The sequence below is a fragment of the Silene latifolia genome, chromosome X (assembly GCF_048544455.1).
Source record: "Silene latifolia isolate original U9 population chromosome X, ASM4854445v1, whole genome shotgun sequence".
Taxonomy (NCBI): Eukaryota; Viridiplantae; Streptophyta; class Magnoliopsida; order Caryophyllales; family Caryophyllaceae; genus Silene; species Silene latifolia.
Genome location: NC_133537.1, coordinates 5,199,177 through 5,222,505, shown reverse-complemented (window position 1 = coordinate 5,222,505; position 23,329 = coordinate 5,199,177). Strand labels below are relative to the sequence as shown.

General features: G+C 36.7%; 3 protein-coding genes across 3 annotated transcripts; all 3 read right to left on the bottom strand.

The window, feature by feature from the left end:
- Positions 1–618: 618 nt before the first annotated feature.
- Positions 619–3,727, bottom strand: LOC141622442 (UDP-glucose 6-dehydrogenase 1). Its single transcript, XM_074438477.1, has 2 exons — positions 3,615–3,727; positions 619–2,434 (listed from the first exon to the last, which is right to left on the bottom strand). The coding sequence occupies exon 2, from the start codon at positions 2,419–2,421 to the stop codon at positions 979–981; it is 1,443 nt and encodes a 480-aa protein (XP_074294578.1). The 5' UTR covers positions 2,422–2,434; positions 3,615–3,727; the 3' UTR covers positions 619–978.
- A 774-nt stretch (positions 3,728–4,501) lies between these two features.
- LOC141622443 (uncharacterized) lies at positions 4,502–7,030 on the bottom strand. Its single transcript, XM_074438478.1, has 2 exons — positions 6,332–7,030; positions 4,502–5,513 (listed from the first exon to the last, which is right to left on the bottom strand). The coding sequence occupies exons 1-2, from the start codon at positions 6,905–6,907 to the stop codon at positions 4,755–4,757; spliced, it is 1,335 nt and encodes a 444-aa protein (XP_074294579.1). The 5' UTR covers positions 6,908–7,030; the 3' UTR covers positions 4,502–4,754.
- Positions 7,031–9,695: 2,665 nt separating this feature from the next.
- Positions 9,696–16,979, bottom strand: LOC141622441 (putative galacturonosyltransferase 14). Its single transcript, XM_074438476.1, has 6 exons — positions 16,078–16,979; positions 14,920–14,972; positions 14,524–14,679; positions 12,474–13,064; positions 11,162–11,464; positions 9,696–10,690 (listed from the first exon to the last, which is right to left on the bottom strand). Exons 1-6 carry the CDS (start codon positions 16,379–16,381, stop codon positions 10,406–10,408), a joined length of 1,692 nt encoding a protein of 563 aa, XP_074294577.1. The 5' UTR covers positions 16,382–16,979; the 3' UTR covers positions 9,696–10,405.
- Between the last annotated feature and the right edge of the window lie 6,350 nt (positions 16,980–23,329).

Sequence of the window (23,329 nt, the reverse complement as noted above, 5' to 3'; positions counted from 1 at the left end):
CCGCGCTACAGAGTTAGATGATCTAATTTCCCTGATTCTATTGCATTAACATCTTTCAACAACGCTTCATAATGCTCTTTGATTTCTTCTATGCTTTTCCCAGGTATCCTTGCCGCGATCTGTTCTAATAGATCGTTGCTGCCGAGATCCAACTCTGCTAGGGTTTTCTCAAACTTCTTGTTTTCTTCTTTTGTCCATTCTTTCTTCTCTGTTTTCTGCATTCCTATTTTCGCTGATTGTTCCGAGTTTGAGCATGCGCTTGACTTCATTGTTTGATTGCTTTGTTTATAGAGGTTTAGAAAAATAATAAGATGTGAATATATTTGTGATATGGTTTATATATTAGCAAGTGTGTAGTGTGTTAAGGAAATGATTTAGGGTGGGCATGCGGAGATTTGGTAATTAAGAGAGAGAGACTGATTTATATCCTTGAGAGATCTGTTTGTTCAGAGATTACTTGCCTTATTAACTAAATTCTAATATATCAATGTCGAATTTATGTTTTTCAAGTACTTTTCATGTTTTACGTTTTTTAAACGATAATTAAACAAAAAACGGCGAGAATACCCTTGATTCAGGGAAGACTAAATCATCATTCCCTTAAAAAATACTCAGTCAAAACTAAATGGCCATGCATTCAAGGAAAAGTGGCAAAAATAAACCCAAAGTATTTTTCACAATTTGGTACAATATATCAATTCAAAAAAAAAAAAAAATCAAGAAGCAGATGATAATTTTGCAACAGAAGAAACAACAAAAAAATGTTCACCAAAAAATAAAATGTACCCTTCAACATACAAATGAAGGCAAACTATAGTGACACAACCAAGTCTTCCATGGTCATGTACTCATTTTTCCTGATCAATGAACTTGTATACGGCAGGGACGAGTTTTGAAAAATAAAAATAATGAAAAAACATGTAAATTCTCCTAGCCAAACCTAGAAGAACTTGTAGGAGCACAGTTGGGGTCCATCTACTAAGCCACGGCGGGCATGTCCTTAAGCCATGGGTCTAGTGGCTTACCTATCGAGTAAACGATGAATCCAATTTCTCTAAGCTCGTCAGCATTCACAACATTCCTCCCATCAAACACGAAGGCAGGCTTCTGCATGTTGTCAAAGACCCTCTTGTAGTCGAGTTTCTTGAATTCATCCCACTCGGTCAAAATGCAAAGGGCATGAGCGTCTTTTGTTGCTTCATAGGCATCCCAAACAACGCTCACTTGTTTCACCGTGGTGGGGCTCAATGGCTGCAGGTGGATTGGGTGGTCCCAATCAAACTTCTTCATGATCAAGTCACGCTGGATTTGGTCCTCGGTCACTTGAGGATCGTAGATGCTCAACCTTGCTTTGTCATCAAGCAATCCCTTGCACACGTCAATAGCCGGTGTTTCCCTAGTATCACCGGTGTCTTTCTTGAATGCAAATCCAAGCACAGCAATCTTCTTGTTTGAAACGGAGTTGAACATAGAAGCAACAACCCGGTTCACAAAGCGGGTTTTCTGGTAATCATTGATCTTGATGACCTGTTTCCAGTACTCAGCCACCTCAGGAAGGCCGTTACACTCACAAATGTAAACCAGGTTGAGAATGTCTTTCTGGAAGCAGGACCCACCAAACCCGACACTAGCATTCAAAAATTTTGCCCCAATTCTAGTGTCTTTACCAACAGCATATGAGACTTGGGTAACATCAGCTCCAGTAGCCTCACAGAGTGCTGACATGGCATTGACCGACGAAATCCTTTGTGCCAAGAAGGCGTTAGCAGCAAGCTTAGAAAGCTCAGCAGACCAGAGATTGGTGGTTAAAATCCGATCCTCAGGAACCCATTGAGCATAAATGGCCTTCAATGCTTGGATTGCCTTCTGACCTTCGGGGGTTTCTCGGCCACCAATTAGGACTCTGTCAGGCTTGAACAGGTCATCAATGGCAGTACCCTCGGCGAGAAACTCAGGGTTTGATAAAATCTGGTAATTGATCCCTTTGGTGTTGTGGGTCAAAATCTTTTCGATTGCTTCAGCTGTTTTCACAGGGACCGTTGACTTCTCAACGACAATTTTGTCAGACTTCGACACATCAGCAATCATTCGGGCTGCACTCTCCCAGTAGGTCAGATCAGCAGCTTTCCCGGCACCAAGACCCTGAGTCTTTGTAGGAGTGTTGACCGAGACGAAAACAATGTCAGCATCAGCTACATGTTTGTGAACCTCAGTGCTGAAAAACAGGTTCTTGCCACGACATTGTTTGACTACGTCATCCAAGCCAGGCTCATATATCGGGAGCTGGTCGCTGTTCCAGGCATTGATCCGGGACACAGAGATATCAACAACTACCACTTCAACTGATGGGCATTTCAGCGCTATGACCGCCATAGTGGGCCCCCCTACATATCCAGCTCCTATACAACAGATCTTCACCATTTTCACTCCTCACCTAAGGTAAATCAGACAAAAATATTCAAACTATTAACTTTTTCCGTGTCTACAAACATTCAAACCATGAAATCAGACAAGAACTGTACAGGATCTTCAGATCTACTTTCGGGATACTACGAAAAATTGATTAATCACTATCATAGACAACTTTCTTATATATTTTTACTCGGTTCACTTTTAAGGTATTCCAGACCCTTCAATTTTACTTCGGTTTTCAAATCTTTATTCTCGGTTTAAATTTTAAGTTTTTATAAAAGAAATCCAGACTTCGATTTTTAAAATCTATAAGTTTACCTTGACTTTTGTATTATGTTTCACTCTCCCTTTTGTTTTTCATTTTTCCTTTTCTATTTTGTTCGCATTTTGAGGTGTGCGTTCATCCATGCACGGTACTAAAGGATGATTCATGTCAGCTGACCCCAAATCATTTTGGGATTAAGGCTCTGATGTTGTTGTTGTTGTTGTTTTTGTATATAGAACTTCACATGTCACAATCTATAAGCACATCCTGAATTTTCTTTCATGGATCCGAAATTTATATATACAGATCAGAGAATGCAATACAGAGATCTCTATGCTAATCAACCAATACATTTCCAAACAATATACTGTAGATTCCAACTAACCTGATCAGTATTGTGAATTGTACTACTAATTTACTCCATCCATCCCAATTCCCAATCATTTGTTTATCTTAATTAAAATAGCTCGAAAAGAATATAAAAGGTAAACAAATAACTAAGACGGGAAGAATATAAGCATATTCCACATCAAATTGTACAATAGAAACAGCATCAAATAAAGAACCAAGAGTAGGCCAGTCAAACAAAATTCAAGCATTAATTTAATCCATTATACTCCATTTTGCTAAATTAAAGCTACAGAGCATGAATTTAGTCCAAAATTCTACTAAATAGATTTAATATATTGTGATGAGCATTTCCAAACTGCAGATCAAGCATATTATGAACATAATACAAGGCAACCATCCATCAGCTTAAACTTTAATGAACTAAAATGTAGAAACAACTAAACACAGAATTCAAATAGATCAAAGCATAATAAGAACATACTACTACGACCTCAACCATCAGCTTAAACTTTTAGTCGAGACGTGTTTTTCCAACAAATAAACACATAATTGAACCAGATCAAAGCAAAAAAGAGCAAAATGATACCTGAGTATTGAAACAAATGGAGTAAAGTTGACTAGTGTAGAGAGAGAAAGAAGGATGAGATGGGGTTAGAGAGAGAAGTGAGGAAGAAAATGGAATACAACAAAGTCGTGGAAGTAGTAAAGGGTATTTATATTTGGATTGAATATAATATTCAAAGGAATATACAATTATTAATGCATTAATGCATGGAATTGAGGAGGTGAAGTGTGGGCGTGGTGTGAAGTGAAGGATGTGAGTGAGATCTAACCACTGGTTGGTATTGGTTGGGGTAGTGGGATCAGACTTGTGTGGGTCCGGAACCGACTACTCAACCTCCTTTGCTTCTCAAGTTACCATGATTTGTCATCACTCTCGATTTGACAATGATCGAAAATTATAGAATAAGATCGTTTTATGGAAGATAACAGCTTTTATATATGTTGATATTATGTATAACATATCAACGGTCTTACCCTAGAGGATTAATCTAGTTTTCTTACCTTATTTAAAAAGACGGATTTTATAATCATTTTATAGCCAAATGTGACCACTATTGAAAAACAAGTTACCAGAAACTGTAACACTTATGTTATACTATTGAGGTTACATTTAACCATAAAATGGTCGCATATGCCCGTCTGAAAAATCAGACGAAAAGTGGTCGTCTAAAACACACCTTCATCCCTCATCTACCTTTCCCAATTCTTTAAGGCCGGTGTGAGAAGATTTACAAAAGTAGAGATTTCTAGACATTACGTCCATAGCATTCTTCATCCCTAGCTGAAGTTTACACCAGAAGAAGAGATTTTCATGCCAGAGAAACATAAAAGTGACATTCATAGCACTTGTAATATACAAGTGTAGGAAAACCTCAAAAATGTACAAATAATTAACAAAAGACTTACAACTTACAAATAAAGCTAGATAGTAAAAGTCAAGTTACAAGACTTACAACTTACAAACCACAGGTTTAACTGGTATCTCAATCACAAACCGTTAGAGCGTGGCAGAACCGCGGAGTCCATACAATGCTCATACTACACAAAAATTCAACTTACAAACCACAGGTTTAACAGTTCATCCAAATTAAAAACTACAACTTACACAAAAACCATTGTTCCATTGCACTAACACTGACAATTTTAAGATGATCAAACTCACTTACAATCCAGCAATTTTCACACCAGGTTTCCTCGTTGAAAATTCAGCTCTCGGTCCCCCCTTCAAAGGTTCCTGGGCGGGAAAGGTGAAATCCTTGTCATCGTTGTGACTTCCATCGACTTCATAGCTCTTACTACTCGTCACATCTTCACTACTTTGTGTTGATTGTTGCCCATCGCTCTGAGCTTCCACTTCGTCGTCGTCTTCTTCCTCTTCTTCTTCCCTAGCCTTGGTAGACTCTTCGATTTCCTCCATATCTCGAGCACCAATTATATTGTCCCCATCAACATTATAAACCCTAATCGTTTTCCCATCCTCAACATAGCAAACACGTTTTTTTCCATCCGAGAGTGATGCACTCTTATTTAAATTTACCCCATTATTAAGGCCATATTTGGTTCTAACATGATCAAAATTACCACCATTCCCATGACCAATGTGCTCAATTTCATCATCTGCGACCTCATCTGCCTCGAGTGCCCTAGACATCTTACCGATCCTCTCAACCCTCTCCCTCAAGTTCGCAATTAGTTTCTTTTCATTATCCACATTCCGGCCTTTAGATCCCCCAGCACGCTCGGAATACCCCCTACTATCATGACCACTTCTAGCCTTATCATTCCTCACCAACTTCGTAGCCTTGATTTTCCTGGTCATCACTTGATGCCTTTTCACACAGACCCCATCAATCAATTCCAAAAACTGAACAATCTCCCGGGTTACCGATTTCTTACTATCCCTAATCATCTGATCCTCACCCTACACAACACACCCATGAACTAAATCAGACAAATCATTATATCACATTATCACACACAGAGACTTAGGTGAGGCAGTTAATTCATACGGAGTACGTTTTAGTCCTGCTTAAAACCGTCTTAACTTTACAAAATAGTCACCATAACAAGCATTTAATGAACCATTTAGCTTGAAAAGAGTATGTATTAAGCTTAAGACGGTTTCAAATGAGATTTTGAGTCGGGCTTTGCACGGAAATTAGCTCTATATATCATATCATAGCTCTAATGATTGAGACACATGGAGTAATAATAGCTCTAATGAAATTCACCGGGTTTACTCTCGCTTAAAAACGTCTTAACTTTACAACCAAGACACTGACTCACTATAACAAGCATTAAATATAGCTTGAAAAGAGTCTGTCTTTTAAGCTTAAGACGGTCTCAAATGAGATTTTGAGCTGTTTTGACCAAAACCCTTGATCCCTCAACCCAAAATTTGCTCTGCATTCCGAATTACTCCATCCGTACCAATCATTTACTCACCTAAAACTGTCTTCAACTCTTAACTTTACAACATACTCACTATAACAACCATTTAATGAACCATTTAGCTTGAAAAGAGCCCGTCTTAAGCTTAAGACGGTTTCAAATGAGATTTTGAGTCAGGCTTTGAGAGGAAAATTACTCTACATTACAAATTATTCCCTCCGTTTCAATCATTTATTTACCTTTGATTAATATACGGCTCACAAAAAACAGTAAAACAATAGACAAATGCACAAACCAATATCTCAACAAAAAAACGCCCAAAAAACAGTAAAAAAAAATGAAATTTACCTGAATAGAATCAACCAAGGTAAGCAAATCCATAGCACTATGAGAAAGATAATCAAAATCAACAAAACCATGATCAGAAAACTTAGATTTAATCCTGATTAAATTCGATTTAACATTAGCAAGAACCTTAATTTGCCTAAGAACCCTAGATCTACGAACAAGAAAAACTCTAAAATGTGATTGAATAACTCTAGCAGCAGCATCTTTAACAAAAAAAGAACCAGTCTTTTTAGACAAACAAGGATTCAAATTATTCGACGATAAATGAAGAAGTGAAGATTCAAGATTATCAATACGATGAACAAGAGAAGTGAGAAAATGGTGAGAATGATTAAAAGGGTTGGTTTGATTAGTGGAAATGGAGGTGGGATTAGCTGGATTAATGGAGTAATTAAGAGGAGTTTGAGATTGGAGGATTTGAGAGACTATCGTTGCAATAACAAAGGGATCAGAAGATGATGAAGAACAGTGCGATGGTTGCTGTGGTGGTTGTTGTGGTGGTGGTGGTTGACTGGTGGTTGACTGGTGGTTTAGGTGGAAGTATGGGTGGTTCTTAAGGTGGTGGTGGAATGCCATGGAAGATGTGTGGGAATGTGTGTATGTGTTTGTTGTGTAATTGTGTGCTTGATTTGGGTGACTGAGGTTTATGTTGTCTTTGTCATTTGGGTGGTTTTCTTAGTTTCTTGCACGTTTACCCTTAATACCAGGTCTTTTTCATGAGGTTGGAATCTAGATTATGTTTTTTTGGATTGAAAATGTCAAACCGAACTGAATTGAATTGAATTGAATTGATTTAATGCTATGTTTGGGAATCTTGAATTGGAATTGAATTTCGGAATTGAGACATTTCAAGTGTTTGGGAACTCTTAGAATTTGGAATTAGAATTGACTCAATTCCTTATCAATTCCAAGCTAGTTAAAATTTGGGGTTTTCAAATACCTACCATATACTAGTCATTTCAATTCCATGATTTCTTACGTTTTATTTTGAACGCAAATTTCATCACAATATTTTTATTTATGATATTTTTTCCGATGACAAATATTTTTCGAGACAATATTTTATTTTTTCAAATATAAAACATCCAATGGCCTCGACCCATATCCGTCTCGCCCAAATTCAATTCCAATTCCAATTCCACGGGTTTCCCAAACACAATTTTGGAATTGAATTTGGAATTGAATTCAAACATTTCAATTTCTACAATTGAAATCATGAAAATGAAATCAATTCCGTGTTTCCAAACACTACCTAAACGAAATAGAGTTTAATTAAGAGTTAATTTGAATAGAGCTTTTTTTTTTGCAGGATTGAATAGAGCTTAGCTAAACCTAATTTAATGGAACTGAAATTGAGCTACACTAAACTCAACTGAAGTGAGCTAAAATTCAACTGGAAAGAATCGAGCCTTTCTAATGGAGGGACCTTCTTACACTTGGTTACTAATGAGAAGGAAATCTACATGTAGAGTAATAGGAAAAGAAAAGAAGAAATCAATAATTACCTAGATTATGTGAGATGTATCACACATATTCACGTAAACCTGATTGTCAAGTTCTCCGGTTAAGTTGATTCGGCCTCGTTAAGGCAGTGTGTTCGACTCAAGGTTTTTTTTTTTGGCAACTTATAAAAAAAAAAGGTTCTCATACAATTGGCATTGGACTCATGTAGTCAAATAGTGTGTCTCGGAGATTCATCTCCTTGGGTGTGAACGTCATCTGGAACCCAACGAGACCCTTGATCCATCGAAAGAGGGCAAAGTGTACTTACACCACACGAACGTAGAAAGGGAAGGCGGAACACAGACCAGAAAGTCTGCCTCCAAAGGAGAGAAAACTCTTACACTTTGGAACACAATCACTACGGACAAGAAACTCGTAGACAAGAAAAGCGAATAAGTAAATACGAGTAGTTGGCAATAAAGAGAACCTCTTGAACAGCCCCCTGACCAAACCATCTCAGAAATCCGGATAGAGATAGGCACAACACAAACCGTATGTAAAGCTACCCTTAGTCCCTTGCCACTATTGACTCGACAACAAAAGCAAATAACCTATAGATAAGGGGCAGGACACCCCAAACATCCATGAGAGCATGTACAATAGAGAGGAAGTTTTTATCCTCTTATTTTTGTTTTCCCCCTCTATTTTTTTGACACCTCAATTACTTTTTATCCATCCCATTTTCCAACATTTACATCCTCTTCCTCTATTCTTTTCCTATATTTTTCTACAATAGAGAGGAAGTCTCCTTCTTCCTCTTAATTAACCATTACACATAAAGTTTCAATATTAAGAAAAAATATAAGAAATTGGATATCATTGATTGGTTGAAGGGCACAAGGGCCAATGTACTCCTTCCTCTAAAACTAGAGGAAGTCCTCTTCATCCTCTTGCTAAGAGGACACTCTATCTTTGTTCCACAATAGAGAGGACCTCCTCTTAGAAGAAAGAGAGTGCTAAGAGGAGGGTCAATCCTCTCTATTGTACATGCTCTGAAGAGGTCGGTAAGATAAACCTGTATGAGGTTATTATATGGTACAATAAAAAACACGTTACATACAGATAAACCATTAACACGAAGAGGAAACCACCGCATCCGACTCAACCAACACCACTACCAAATCTCCGACTCCACCCTACCGATCACACCTCAAACAAACACAAAAGAACCTCAGCAACCAAGGACTCACTCCAACCAAAGAAAAAAAGGTACCCCACAAACCATCCACGAAGACACGACAGACCCAAACGAACACCAAACCCCGACAAAGACACAGAAACTCCACCGAACCCTCGGACCATCGAGTTACATGCAACAATACCAACCAAGAGGAACATGAAATAGGACCGGTCGATGGGGGAATGAAAGGGAAACACCAAATCGTCCCAAAACCACCTCCACATACAAAACGACGACACCAAGATAAGCTTATGCCCATCGACAAGACTGACAACCTCAAGTAGAAACGGGATCTTACCAGGGGCGAAGAGGTTAGGATCAAACATGTGAGTTAACCAACTATTTCACTTGCAAAATCAAACATGTGACTGTGAGTACCACTTCCATCATCAAACATGTGGAGAGGTTAGGATCGGGATCGAGTACAGATATAGATGCTTTTTTTGTATTTGTACGTTGTAACCACGTATGGTACATTGACACGTGATAAAAGCTTTTATCATATGGTGTACCGACATATTCTTTGTGACGACTAAAGGCACCAAATGTGATGCTTAATTATCACAGAGACTTGTTTTCATCCCAGTTGTCGCGTAAGCTTGTCCTCCTGCACGGTCACACAAGCAAGCTAGAAAGTAGAAGCAGCACTATTAAGAACAAAAAGGAACTAGAAGATTAAAATTCTCGTCAACAACGAATATAATTATGATCGTAGTTTATGATAATTGAGAAAGAATTTCTGCACATATTAAGTCATCTATCAAAAGACAGTACACAACAAAAATAATGAAATGATCTAGGATCACTTCCCAGCTACAAAGAGTGCAGCAGAAAACAACCACAGATTCACCGGAATCACAGCCTAACCAAATAGGAATGAACATTGAATTAATTGAGAAGCGGTACCAAAAATGATTAATAAAACTAAAAAGAAAAAGAAATTAATTATCAACCAATCTTTTCCTTAGCTGACGGGAAGTGTAGGAACCATTGGGGAAATCTCGCGGAGTCTGAATCGGCCTTCTGCTTGATGCACTGAGCTGCATTTTCGGAGGCTTCAAAATATAGCACTACTGTGTAGGTGTGTTTTCGATTATTGTTATAAATCATGTAAGACGTTCGAGCCTCACATAACAGTCCTTTTCTCTACCAAAAAAAAAATTAACAATGTCCATTATTTTACAGATTAAAAAATGAATCGCGTGCTGTTCCCCATAGACCCCAACCCCTCGAAATCATGCACCTCAGGAACCTCAAGTCACTAGCCATCCAGCAAATTCACGATCATCGATGCCCCCTATTCATTCTCAACACTTCGGAGCATTAGGGCACGATCTACCCGTCACCTGCTTTTTTTTCTTCTTATGGACTTTTGAGTAGCTGAATAATAACTATGACTCCAATATATGGCAATTTCTGATAAAATCGTTTGTATAATTGACATACTTGGTCCAAAATGGCCGGAGATGATCAAAGCCAATTGGTAGCCATGGTTTTGACTGACCATTGTAATGAATAACTGCTGCTTTCTTCACGCTCTCGATATTTGTATTATTCTGGTAGCCCAAACCGAGCATGTGCCAAGACGGATCGATTGAGTGAACATGACCCTTGAATGCAATTAAAGCAGGTGGTAGAGTTCCGAGTTTCCACATAGTAAGGTTTGACTTTAGATTCTGCAGAAGGAAGGTGAGAAAATTCAACAAGAAAGATGAGTGCCTAACAACTTAGAAAGACAAAAATACCATAAATAAAACACTACCGTTATATAGAAACATGAAATCAAAGAATTACATGATCGTTCTAGTAGATGTGACTAAAAAATTATATTAGGTGGCAAGAATGCTATTTAGACGGCACTAAAAAGAGTCTTCTGTTGCTACGACCCTGCTATTTCCGAAAATGTAAAAAAGAAAGGAAACAGAGTAGGAACAGGAGTTTCCACATAATGAGAAGATCGACAGATCTGCGCGGTTGTTTCAGTCAGTCTTTAGATTCCAAATTTGAAAGACAGCTTGACAGATATAATTATGGAAAGCTAGAAAAAGAAAACCGGTAATTTCAAATACCACCTGGGGTATAAAGGTAAAATATTTGTGGAGACACATTCTTAAGGAAACAAAAAAAAAAAAAAAAAAAGCAATTACCTCCTTCAGCCAAAAATGGTACGTTTCACGTATGCTTGTCTTTCTCCATGCACGTAGATCAAATATGTTCATCCCATATGCCCAAGCACATTCGTTGGAGTTCAAATTTTGTGCTATGAGAGGGTGGGAGAAATTGAAATAGTTCTTGAAATGTTTGGACATCACCCATTCATCCTCACCTTTACATGTCTCTACCGCTCCATTTACCTTGCCTTGAAGGTCAATATCCCAAAGAGGGGACAGGTCACGCTGAATTACGATGTCATCATCTAAGAAAACAACCTTGTCGAGGTTCGGAAACAGCTGCCCAAGTTGAGAAACAAAAATTATGGAGGATACTATGTATTAGATTCAAACGAATGTAAATAAAACCTCCTGAAAAATGGATTTTCAAAGCTTTGGGGCCATCAATCTTTAAATTATAAACTCAATGAAATGGTTCGAATCTTCACATGCCTCAGGAATAAGCACGCCAAAAACATTGAATCATTTTCATGAGTCTAATATCTGTTAGCTTTTTTCAAGGTAAAGCAACAGGTAAAGCCAAAGTAAACAGTCTAGTACAACTTAAAACTCCAGGAAAAAAAAAAAAAAAAAAAAAAAAAAACGCATCTGACTGAACCATTAAATTTCAAAATACAGTTACACCTAACATTTAAAAAAAAATCAAAGAGAGGAAAAGAAAAAAGAAGAGAACAAGAAAGTGCGAAAAACACAAGTTAAGTTGTATTTGTGTTGAGAAATTTCTCAAACAAAGATTAAACTTAAGGTTGATACAGAAGCGTCAGAGACATGGGTTCCAAGGAAAATATACCAAAAAAATAATTCAGCAAAAGCCAGCTCAAGAAACCTAGGTCAGACAAAAGATGCTCACGATCTATGTAACTTGACACTTCACTTTTGGATCCATACCGGTGTTCAACACGACACTCAAGGATATGGGCATGAAATACGAACTTGACAGTCTGACACTACACTTTCCCTAGCGGAGATAAAAGAGAGGGAAAATAAAATAATATACTTTTACATGAAGCATTTATTATTATTTTCTTACACTTTTAAGCCTTGCATCTTGAACATCTTTCTATTTCATTTTGAATGCTCTATATTACGTAACTGCAATTAAAATTTTGCATTGAAGACACCCAGTACCTGTATCCTTATTTTAGGACAGGCTCTATGTGTCTCAAATCTTTAGCTAGAGTCCGACACTTAGATATGTACTCATTTCAGACCTCCCTACTCGAGTTGAGTAACATAGCTTACAATCACTAGCATATACCAAAGCCATAAAAGCAGAAGAAAGATTTACCTCTGGCAAATAAATCCGGATGTGATTCAGTAAGGAAATGTACTTTGGGCTTCTGGCTTGTAATTTTGAAGCGAAACCTCGTGGAGTAGTTTCACTTAAATTAGCTCCAGCTACATGGTTACCATGGTAGTAGTTCCTAATCCCATTATGACTTTCTATAGCTTCCAGGACAGGAACATTTTCTCTTGTTAACCAATCAAATTGGTGAACACCTTTTACCTCGACTAAAGCAGGTGAGACAGGGTTTAGTGCAAACCATGAATGCATGCCGGCATATGTTTTTTTATCAGTAATGACATGAAAGACTATCTTCTCGGGTGTTAAGGACGATTGCACAGCAGAAGCAACGACAACAGAGGCAGCCAGGATATTATCCGTAGAGACGACAAAATGGTACATTGAGTTGTCAGACAATAATGGGAGCAGCTCCGGTGGAGGCAATTGTTTACGAGCATGAGCATTAGAAGAGTACTCATCCGTTAAACGCAGAGACAAACAATGGATGCCTTTGGGAATTGAACTTGCGGCAAAATGTTTGTTCATCAACTCAGCAAATTTTGCTTCCCTTACCTCTTTTTCAAGTTTCTCCATCTGTCACATAGCAAAATTCTCATGTTATAGGCATCTATATGTCATAAATACACTAATTTCATGTGAAAAAATAATACAATAGCACTAATAAAGAAAAGGAAAGGAAGAACTAGCGAGAGACTGACAATGGACAACACAGAGTAAGATTTTATAATTTATAAAAAAGAAGGAAAAAAAAGATAGAAAGGGACCAATTCAAGGCACCGCAGCATTCCACATCCAAATCAATTTACATAGGTGATCAAAGAGCAGAAAGAAAATTTGTCCAGAAGCATCATAGCCAAAACTGAACCTGAGCAGTAATAAATTTGAGTGAAGTATGACCTTAACCTTAGCCTGTGACAGACTGACAGCCACAAAATATCATGTTTGCCCCCAAAGTGGTATTGCAACCATGGTGAATGAAACCGAGAACTGATTCTGTATTCTCTGGAACTGGTTCGACAAGTCTTATGCCACACAAACGTACAAGCTACAACTGTACTGGATTTTCAAACTCGGGTATAATTTTGAAAGAATTGGACAGACTGACGTTGCTACAGAAAATAACCAAATACAATTACTACAGAAATTTATAGTCATAATTAATAACGTAAGGAACTAGACAAGCCGTTAAACGCAAATACAATCTCTTTTAGTTCTTTTCTTAACCCCTTCCCTTTGCCACATTACCCCTAGCATTTAATCCTTTACATGTTGTCCCTTTTTAAAATCCAAATAGGATATTGTTGCACACAACTTTATTATTCAAAATAAAAAAAAATAAAAAATAAAAACAGTGCGTCTTGTGTGTAAGAGATGCGTGTCTTGCACCTCGTTGCTATAGGCCCATACTACCTCGGTGGGACGGTGCCCTTGCGCTTTTAAAGATAAAAGTAAAACACCATAAGATAAATTGAATACAGAATCTCAGATAGCTATAGTCAATACGAGATACAGACGGCAGTATGGGAACTACTCAAGAGCCTGAAAAACACAAGATCGAGGATCCAACAGTGAAGTTGAATTCATAAGCTTACAACTACATAACTCGTGTTAGCCACCAAAGAATATGGCATATAACAACATTAACTTTTTGATCAAGTACAAGATGGGAGGGGAAGAAAGGGAAAAGAAGTGGTTGGGAAGATTCTAATTTGCGTTATATGAACAAAAATGGATCCTTCCACGCCATTTCCTTCCAAACCAACATACAAACAGAACAAAGGAAGTTGCTCCTCTCCTTTCCCTCCCACCATTTTTTCCATCAAATCACCCAAACCAAACAAAGTTCTTTAGACCAGGACCTAACTTTATGAAAGGTAAATAGACCCAGCAGAACACCATTTATAAGCATTCCATGAACTATAATCATCAAAATACACCACTTAAAACTAATATCGTGTCTTCATGCAACCATCTACAACCAGAAAGACAAGGATAACAAAAGAGCGTGTTGGAATATTTAGGCAATACATACCGTTCCTTTCAAAATGAAGCCAAAGGTTTTCGGATCGTATCGGTTATGCTTCATATCAGATACAAGTTGGTTGAATGATCCTGGAAGCTTTAAGCCATGTGGTATCTCTTCTGCATTTACTTGATTAAGAATTTTGTAAAAATCTCGTACGAGCCTCTGCGAGCATAAAAAATGAACTAATAAGTTGTTATCCAGACAAGTAGCAGTATAGCTTAAATCAAGGCTGCAACACCTAACCATGGCCAATTTTAGAGGTTTCGAGGATATCGAAGTGATATTCACCATACTTAGCCAGAAAAGACAGCAACAGCCGATACAACCACCGTAACCAATACTGAGATTTTAGTACTATGGAAGTAAATGTTAGGTTTCAATCAATATGGAAAAGAAAATTACCCCTGAATCATCTCTACCAAGAAGCCGAGGCCCAAAACGTCTACCTAAACAATCTGTAACATTTAAAGGGGAAAAAATTGTTATAAACATAGCTTAAAAATAACAAAGTGGAACGTACAAAAATTACGGCTTAATTGAACGTAGGACATATCGAGGGGGAGCGTGTGTAAATCAAAACAAGAAGTAAAAAACATCTAAACAAAAATCCACTGCAGGTTGCAAAGGAGAGCCGCAGAGTATAACATCACTTAGGGCCTTAAGGGTCGCTTGGGATGAAAGTAATTATAGGGGAGTAATAGAGCTTAAAATTAAAGGAAAGAGGAGATTGGTGGTTAATGGTGGCAGTTAAGGGTGTTAAGAGGGGGTGAGGGAGAAACTATTGTCAGGACCATATGAATTTCGGGGAGGTGGGTAACTATTCCTCCCATACAGAGATATATATTGCCCTTTTTCCTCATTTCCGCCTTCCACCACCATCGCTCATCATTTTCTAGTTCATTTGAGCCCTAACCAAACACATAATAATCCACCCATAATATATCCTATAAACTTAGAGAGCATCGCAGCGAAGGGATTCATCAACTATTACTGACGGTGAACACCCTGAGCTACACCAAATAATATCTCATACACTTTCCGGCAAACAAATGTTTCATATTGACACAAGTCTAACCAATCGTACCAATCCATTCGAAGAACACGGAAAATGTTTGACTCACATTTTTCTCAGCATAATATAAGCCTCACCAAACACGTAATTATCCACCCATAACATATCCCATAAACTTGGACAGCACCCACCGCGAAAGGATTAATCACTATTGTCGGCAACAAACAATTGTTTCATATATAGATATATAGCCAATCCTGAAGACCTCTCAAAACATCAAATCCTCACAAATGACTACTCCCTCCGTCCGTCCCAATCATTTGTTTAGTATTTTAATCAAAGCTAACAAACGATTGGGACGGAGGGAATACTATATTCTAATAACGAATTTTAGATAAAAATAAAAACATGAACAGTAGATCCTAAAATTACGCAAAAATTCATGCCACCGACACTTTTCGCAAAAACTGCATTAATCATATCAACATCAAAACATCATATAATCAACACAAAAAACGCGAAATTACGCAAGATCGGTCGAAAATTACCGAGAGACGAACAATTGTTGAAACCTTCAAGCGTGACAAGCGCAGTAAGAATGAAGACAAAAGGAAGAAGAAAAGCGAGAATCAAAATGGTGTGAAAAAGAGTACGATAAGATATATGACGAGCTGCTACTTTGACCTTCATCAAATCAACAATACAATTACTATTACTATTATTATTATTATTCGCGACACCGACACCGCCATTGTTGTTGTTGTTGATGTTGTTAACGCTTCCGCCATTACAACTACTACTCATGCTCGATATCGTTATACTTCTCATGCTCGGTGACAACTTCAGCTGCATCCTCTCCTTGTATTATACTTTTTCTATTGATTTTTTCACTTCTAAACCCTAATTTCCAACACTTTTTCGATGCTGCCGTCGTTGTCGTTGTAGAATTATTACAACGATCGCCTGCACATTTCGCCGGCGATCTCTCCACCATCCGATCAATCGCCGATCTCTCCCTTATCCTCTCTATATATCTCTTTCTCTTCGCGTATATTATACTTCGATCTGGATCGCGACTTCGCAATCAAATCAAATCTCCGCAATTTTTCCCCAATTTTATTGAAAAATTCACAGATTTGTCGCTTTTTTTCAAAATTCAATTGAATAAATCGATAAACTAATCAATTAATTGATAAAAAGGTAATTGATTAATGAGAAGAATGATTAGAATGCCGCCATTGAAGGAAGAAGATGAAGGTGAAGGTTGTGGTTTAGTCTCCCATGGATCATTGATCGAAGGGAGGAGATAGAGAGAGAGTGGAATTTGTTTGATTGTTTTTGTTTGGGCTCCGCTTATTTTAATTTAGCTTCTTTTTTTTTTTTTTTTGTATGTGTGTTGCTAAATTACAACGAGAATATAAAAATAATTTACGCGTAATTTGATACCATTCTCACTCGCTTCTGTTTTTTTCAACGAAATTTTGAATATTCATTGCGTTCGAGTTTGGTTGGGTTCGGGAATCGGCTCGAAATTTTGAGTTCCAGCATGAGTTTTGGTTATAATTTTTTTGAGTAGGTCCTCTGAGAGACGGTCTCTTAATAAGCTTTATTGAGAGATCATTGTACAATTTTAAGAAAAAATGATACCAAAGGTAATAAAATAGGTACAAATCATGATTAATGATAAAATGGGTACATTTATTATGTAAATAGGTACGAAAATACTATGACACGATCAACAACAAAAGGGTACGAAATACAAATAAAAGGGTACAAAAGATTAGTCTCTCAATAACTTAGTGAGAGACCGTCTCTCTCAAGTTTTAGTGAATTTTTTAAATCGAGTTGGATTTTGAGAGCTTGGTAATCTAAATGCTAATATGTTTTTTATTTTATTGCGTAATTTTCAAAACAAACAAATTTAATAGTCAAAACCAATTTATCATCCGAAAATTTGTGGGGTTTTAAGATCTCATTGTATATGACTAACAAACCCCTTATTTTGGCTATTTAGTAAACACAAAATATTGAAAAATTGCGGTCGAGTATACCATTTCACAATCTGCCAGCATATTTACTTTGGTAAAGAGATGCTCAATTATTTTTTGAAATAATGGTCAAAAATAAAATATTTGTCGTTTTGGGTCGGTTTTGAAAATATTTGTCAAAATGGTGTCCACGTAGGCTCGGGATTTCTAGACCCGAAACACGCCACTACTAATGGCGTGTTTTGTGAAGGAAACACGCCATTAGCAGTGGCGTGTCTTTACAACAATTTTTTTCCTCAACTGACTGAACTTGAAAAAAAAAAAAAAAAAAAAAAAAAAAAAAAAAAAATTACAGAAGACACGCCATAGGGGGTGGCGTGTTTCCCCTCCGAAACCCGCCATTCCCAATGGCGTGTTTGTTTTAGTCCATTTTTTAATGAAGTTTCTTTCCCTACTCATTAATTCATTATAAACACGTCATTGATAGTGGCGTGTTTTAGGTCCAGAAATCCCGAGCCTACGTGGACACCATTTTGACAAATATTTTCAAAACCGACCCAAAATGACAAATATTTTATTTTTGACCATTATTTCAAAATGACAAATATTTTATTTTTGACCATTATTTAAAAAATGGATTCGATAAAATGAAACAAATCTACATTTCATGTTCTGATCATTTGTTTTGACATAAAAATCAAGGGAAGACTAGTAGATTATTTGTAAGTTTAATTGTTGGATGACAAGTGGATTTGGGTGGATTATTATTATATAACCCATGAAAAACAAGCTAATTTAGAAAGTTAAACAAATGAAAGTTAAACAAATGAGTGAGACACTCAAATATGTAATAATGTAATAGATAAACAAATGACCGGAACATAGGGAGTATTAAGTTAAATCTAATGATCACTAGACATTTTTACTAAATATATATATATATATGCTAATTAAATACATTAGTTAAACTCATTAACTAAATCGCCTTTTTTTAAAAATTAACTAGACTATATTGTTTCTACTTATTTTATAATCTATCGTATACCAATATGTCCTTAAGACATGCTCACATACAGCAGTAAGGATCCTCTGTCACACTTTTATGTCTCATTGTGTGTGTCACTCCACTTACTTTTTGACACATCACTTGTTGCAAAATAAAATATTGCAATAATTATATTAATTTGTTGATATGTTAGAAGGTGATTGGAGTGACACACACATTGGGACACCAAATGGGACAGAGGATCCCCACTCCACATACAGATACAAAATATTATTTTATACAATTTTTTGTTAAGGTAGATAAATTCGTTTTAGATATAAAACAGGTTAAATATATAAATGAGATAAAATGTCAAATGCTATCGAACAATATGTAACTGATTTTTAGGGAATACATAATATCACTCCGAAATTACTAATGTCACTCGTATTTGTGAAACGGTAAATAGGAACCTGTCTTCGCATTTGTGATCATTTTAGTGTCAAAAAGTTGGGGAGGGGAGAAAAGTCAAGGAACATAGGGGGTTGGAGGAAGGGGGGGAAGTAGTCGGCGGGAGGTGGGGAGATGGGCCCCCGTGAGAAAATGAGGACAAAAAGGTGAGGTAATTGGGGTAAATAGGTAATTGAGTAAAGTTTGACCTCGAGATTGAGGGAAGGGAGGAGGAGCACTACTTTGACTACGGAGATTTTAGGTGCAAAGTCTCCTATGTACAATGGGAAAAGCATTAAAAGTTAGTTAGCATCCACTACAAGTCCGTACAAATGCATAAGAAGTACTTCTAATTTCACTTATTTTCATTTTTTAAAAAATTATAAAATAATTTTTTTTTTTTTTTTTTTTTTTTTTTTTTTTTGATTAGGTAAGAAAAACCAGGTTGATCCTCTGGGTAGAGACCAACCTATCTCATCCTTTCGAATGAGTGAGGTAAGTTGAAGCCACATTTATCAAACCACCTCGAAAGAGTTGGACATGAATGTCCAATGTGAAGCCATGAAGTCAAAGAACCTTGTTGGCTTCACGAAAAACAATGTTTAATTATCACTTCATCGAAAAAATGAAGGTCTAATTTCACATCCTTGATAATACTAGAAATTTCCCACGGAATTTGCCAAGTACCTCGAATCGAGTTAATAACACATAAGTTATCACCCTCCACAATTAACTTTGAGATTCCTAAGTATTTAGCTGCTAAAATACCTTCTTTTAAAGCAAGTGCTTCCGCAACAAGGATACTATTGGATCCGCACATTTTTGCTCCCAACAAAACGACTTTACCATTGTGATCTCTTATAGAATATCCTAAAGCAGCTTTATTACCTTCTATTCTCGATCCGTCAAAATTTAGCTTTAGGACACCGTTTGTAGGTTTTTCCCACCAAATCTCTTCCTTATTAGAATTGTTTCTAGCTGACTCTTCTACCTCGGGATTGTTGAGATCCTTAAATCTAGTCACATTCCATGTCTTAGTGCTATTATTACATAAAGTAATAAGTTTGCTGATACTTAAATTAACATTATTAAAGATAATATCATTTCTATGGAACCATGCATTCCACCAAATAAAAATAATCTTTATAAAGTCATCTTTTGAAATTAAATCCTTGAGATAATTAAGTTTCGTTAGAAAACTTTGACTTGTAATAGTCTTTATAATTTGACAAAACTCGTTGAAACTAATAATGTTCGGATCTTGGATGACAGACCCAATCAATGGACATTCGTAAAAGAAATGATCTTTGTTTTCAATAGGATTGTTGCACAGAACACAATGAGGTGGGACATCAATATGACTCTTGAGAAGTCTACTTTTTGTTGGTGGTCAACACAGCGCTTTCCAAAGAAAAAATTTCAATTTAGGAGGAATATTCAATTTCCAGATCCACTGAAATTCACATTTGTCAAAAGTTTTATCGAACAAACCTTGCGCTAACCAAGTTGCTGTCTTGGTAGAGAAATTTCCATTTACGGACAACCCCCAAATGAGGGTGTCTGGAAAATCATTATGTGGCACTGGAATGTTAGTGTCGATTAACAATATCGTTATTCACTAAACTGGATAATTTACAAATATCCCATTGTTTGTCAGAGGTTATGAAATCTTTAACCAAAAGATTAAGATCACGGTTATTATTATCATCAACCATACTGCTTGTAAGTGGGTGTGAAAAAACCCAATTATCAGACCAAAACTTAATGTTGCTACCATTACCTACCTGCCATCTCAGTCCTTTTCTAAAAAGAGTTCGAAGACTCATTAGTTTACGCCATTGCCAAGAAGAGGCTGCATTAGGCTTATGATCAAAGAGTAAACAATTTCTCAAATATTTTTTAGATACCACTTTGACCCATATACTTTCCTTATCCATAAGAATTTTCCATAAAAGTTTCATTTGAAGAGCTTTATTAGCTGCTTCAGAAGATTTAATTCCTAAACCGCCAACCGACTTTGGTAAACAAACTTTATGCCAACCAACCAAATTAGGAGAACGTTGGGAAGGATTCTTATTCCAGAGAAAGTCTCTATTAATTTTATCTAATCTATTATGGATCGATGAAGGGAGGAGGAAGCTTTGCATCTGAAAAGTTCCCTTCGCGGCTAAATTAGCATTGACAAGAACTAGTCTACCTGCTTGAGATAAAGAATTCGCTTTCCATTTCGATAATTGAGTGCAAGAAGATTGAACAATATTCTCGAAAGTATTTTTAGTCACCCTGCTATCAATTATAGGACATCCTAAATACTTACCCAAATGAGCTTCCTCGTTCATATGAAGAATGCCTCTAAAGGATTCACGAAGAGAACGCTCGATATTTCTAGTGCATTGAAAAGTGGATTTGTCAAAATTAACAGATTGTTCGGAAATCGTGCAAAATTTATCTAAAATAGATTTAATGGTTCTACAACTTTGATTTGAGGCTTTAGCGAAAATAATAGTATCATCCGCAAAAGTGAGAAAAGGGATTTTCTCCACCCCAGATCCAATTCTAATACCAATATCACTCGAACTAAGATCACTATTTTTTTGTAGAGATCTTGCTAAAATCTCGGCGCACATAATGAATATATACGGCGAGAGTGGGTCTCCCTGTCTAATGCCTCGAGTGGGTGTAAAAACGTCACCCGGTGTTCCATTTACTAACATCGAGAACGAGACAGTTTTTATACATTCCATGATCCATGAAATCCAAATATCATTGAAACCCATTTGTCTAAAAGTTTCCTCAATAAAATTCCATTCTAGTCGGTCATAGGCTTTCTCCATATCAAGTTTAATAGCAATCCAGCCACCTTTCCCTTTTTTACGCTTAAAAGAGTTGAAAATTTCGTGGGCAAGAAGGATATTATCTTGAATAAAGCGATTAGGTGTAAAAGCACCTTGAAAAGGGTGGATAATCTTAGGCAAGAAACTACGAAGACGAGTGGCCAAAATTTTCGAAAAAATTTTATAGATTGTTGAGCAGAGACTAATAGGGCGGAAATGATTTGCTGTTTGAGGATTATCAATTTTAGGAATTAATGCTATGAAAGTATGATTTATTTCTTTTAATAATTTACTCGAATGGAAAAAAGCTAGCACTGCTTTAGTTACAGAATTTCCTACAATATCCCAATATTTTTGAAAGAACTCTATAGGGAAACCATCAGGACCTGGACATTTATTTGCGGCTAAATTAAATACAGTTTGTTTAACCTCTTCCATACTAACATTACTTGTAAGAAAAATGTTATCTTCGTCTGTAATTAATCCACTAATCGACTTAAAGTCTTCATTTTTGTCGAAATGACAAAGTTGATTTTTGGTGAATCTAATTTTAAATTCGTCAGATATTTCTTGTTTAATGAGTTCTCGGTCAGTAATACAAGCACCGTTTCTATTAATGAACTGCTTAATTCCATTCCTACTACGTCTAATAGTGGCATGGTTTTGAAAATACTTGGTATTATTATCTCCAAACTTAGCTTTATCTATACAAGTTTTCTGTTGCCAATAAGTGCGTTTATAGTCAAGTAGGGCATCACGTTTTTTCAGCCATTTCAACTGCGCTACTTCTAAAACCGTAATATGGGATGAACCAAGCTGGTTTTGAATACTCTCTAACTTTTTTTCAGCAATTTTATGTGGTATTCTTTGAAATGTCTTACTCAAAATTATATTTGCTTTTGACTCGTAATTACTTTTCAAAATACAAAAGTTGAACGATTTAAGTAATACTCAGTATAAATATAAATAATAAGGATCACATATAATAATGCAAGTGGATCAAGTAAGATAAATGTGTGGCTAAGATGAAGTACAAGTAGGATATTGAAAAGTATTTTATAGACAACCGAACAAGAAAAACTAAAAGGTATTTGGTATAATATCACTAGGCGTGTTCATTGGTCCAGACTCGATCGAACCAAACTAAGTGAGCAACGATCAAATAAGGATAAAATGTTGGATTGTGGAACGGACCATAGTTATACTGGCCCGGTTTGGTCCATACCATAAAAATGTATGGCGGTTCCGCGGTCTGTTCGTTTTGGTTTAGGACTGGAAGAAAGGCCAAACTTATGTAAATCGGTGGACCGTGAACCGGGCTAAATAAAGTATGGTTCGATCCAGCTTAGACCAAATTGCGCGGTTCGGTCTTGTCTTTAATGTAAACCATTGAATGAACGCCCCTAGGGCTGAGCATCGGTCCAAGACCAAACCGGACCGAAGACCGAAAATAAAATTTTTGTGGACCGAAGACCGGACCTAAAACTTTTGGTCTTGGACCGGACCAAACCCGAAATATTCGGTCCGGTCCGGTCTTAGACCA

What these genes read in the sequence shown, in the direction of transcription:
- LOC141622443 (XM_074438478.1), bottom strand. Translation starts at nt 6,907, where the DNA reads ATGGCATTCCACCACCACCTTAAGAACCACCCATACTTCCACCTAAAC. An exon ending in CCTTGGTTGATTCTATTCAG is followed by an intron (nt 5,514 to 6,331) that starts GTAAATTTCATT and finishes TGTGTTGTGTAG; the next exon opens with GGTGAGGATCAGATGATTAG.
- LOC141622442 (XM_074438477.1), bottom strand. Translation starts at nt 2,421, where the DNA reads ATGGTGAAGATCTGTTGTATAGGAGCTGGATATGTAGGGGGGCCCACT.
- LOC141622441 (XM_074438476.1), bottom strand. Translation starts at nt 16,381, where the DNA reads ATGCAGCTGAAGTTGTCACCGAGCATGAGAAGTATAACGATATCGAGC. An exon ending in CAACAATTGTTCGTCTCTCG is followed by an intron (nt 14,973 to 16,077) that starts GTAATTTTCGAC and finishes TAAATGTTACAG; the next exon opens with ATTGTTTAGGTAGACGTTTT. An exon ending in TCCGGATTTATTTGCCAGAG is followed by an intron (nt 11,465 to 12,473) that starts GTAAATCTTTCT and finishes CAACTTGGGCAG; the next exon opens with CTGTTTCCGAACCTCGACAA.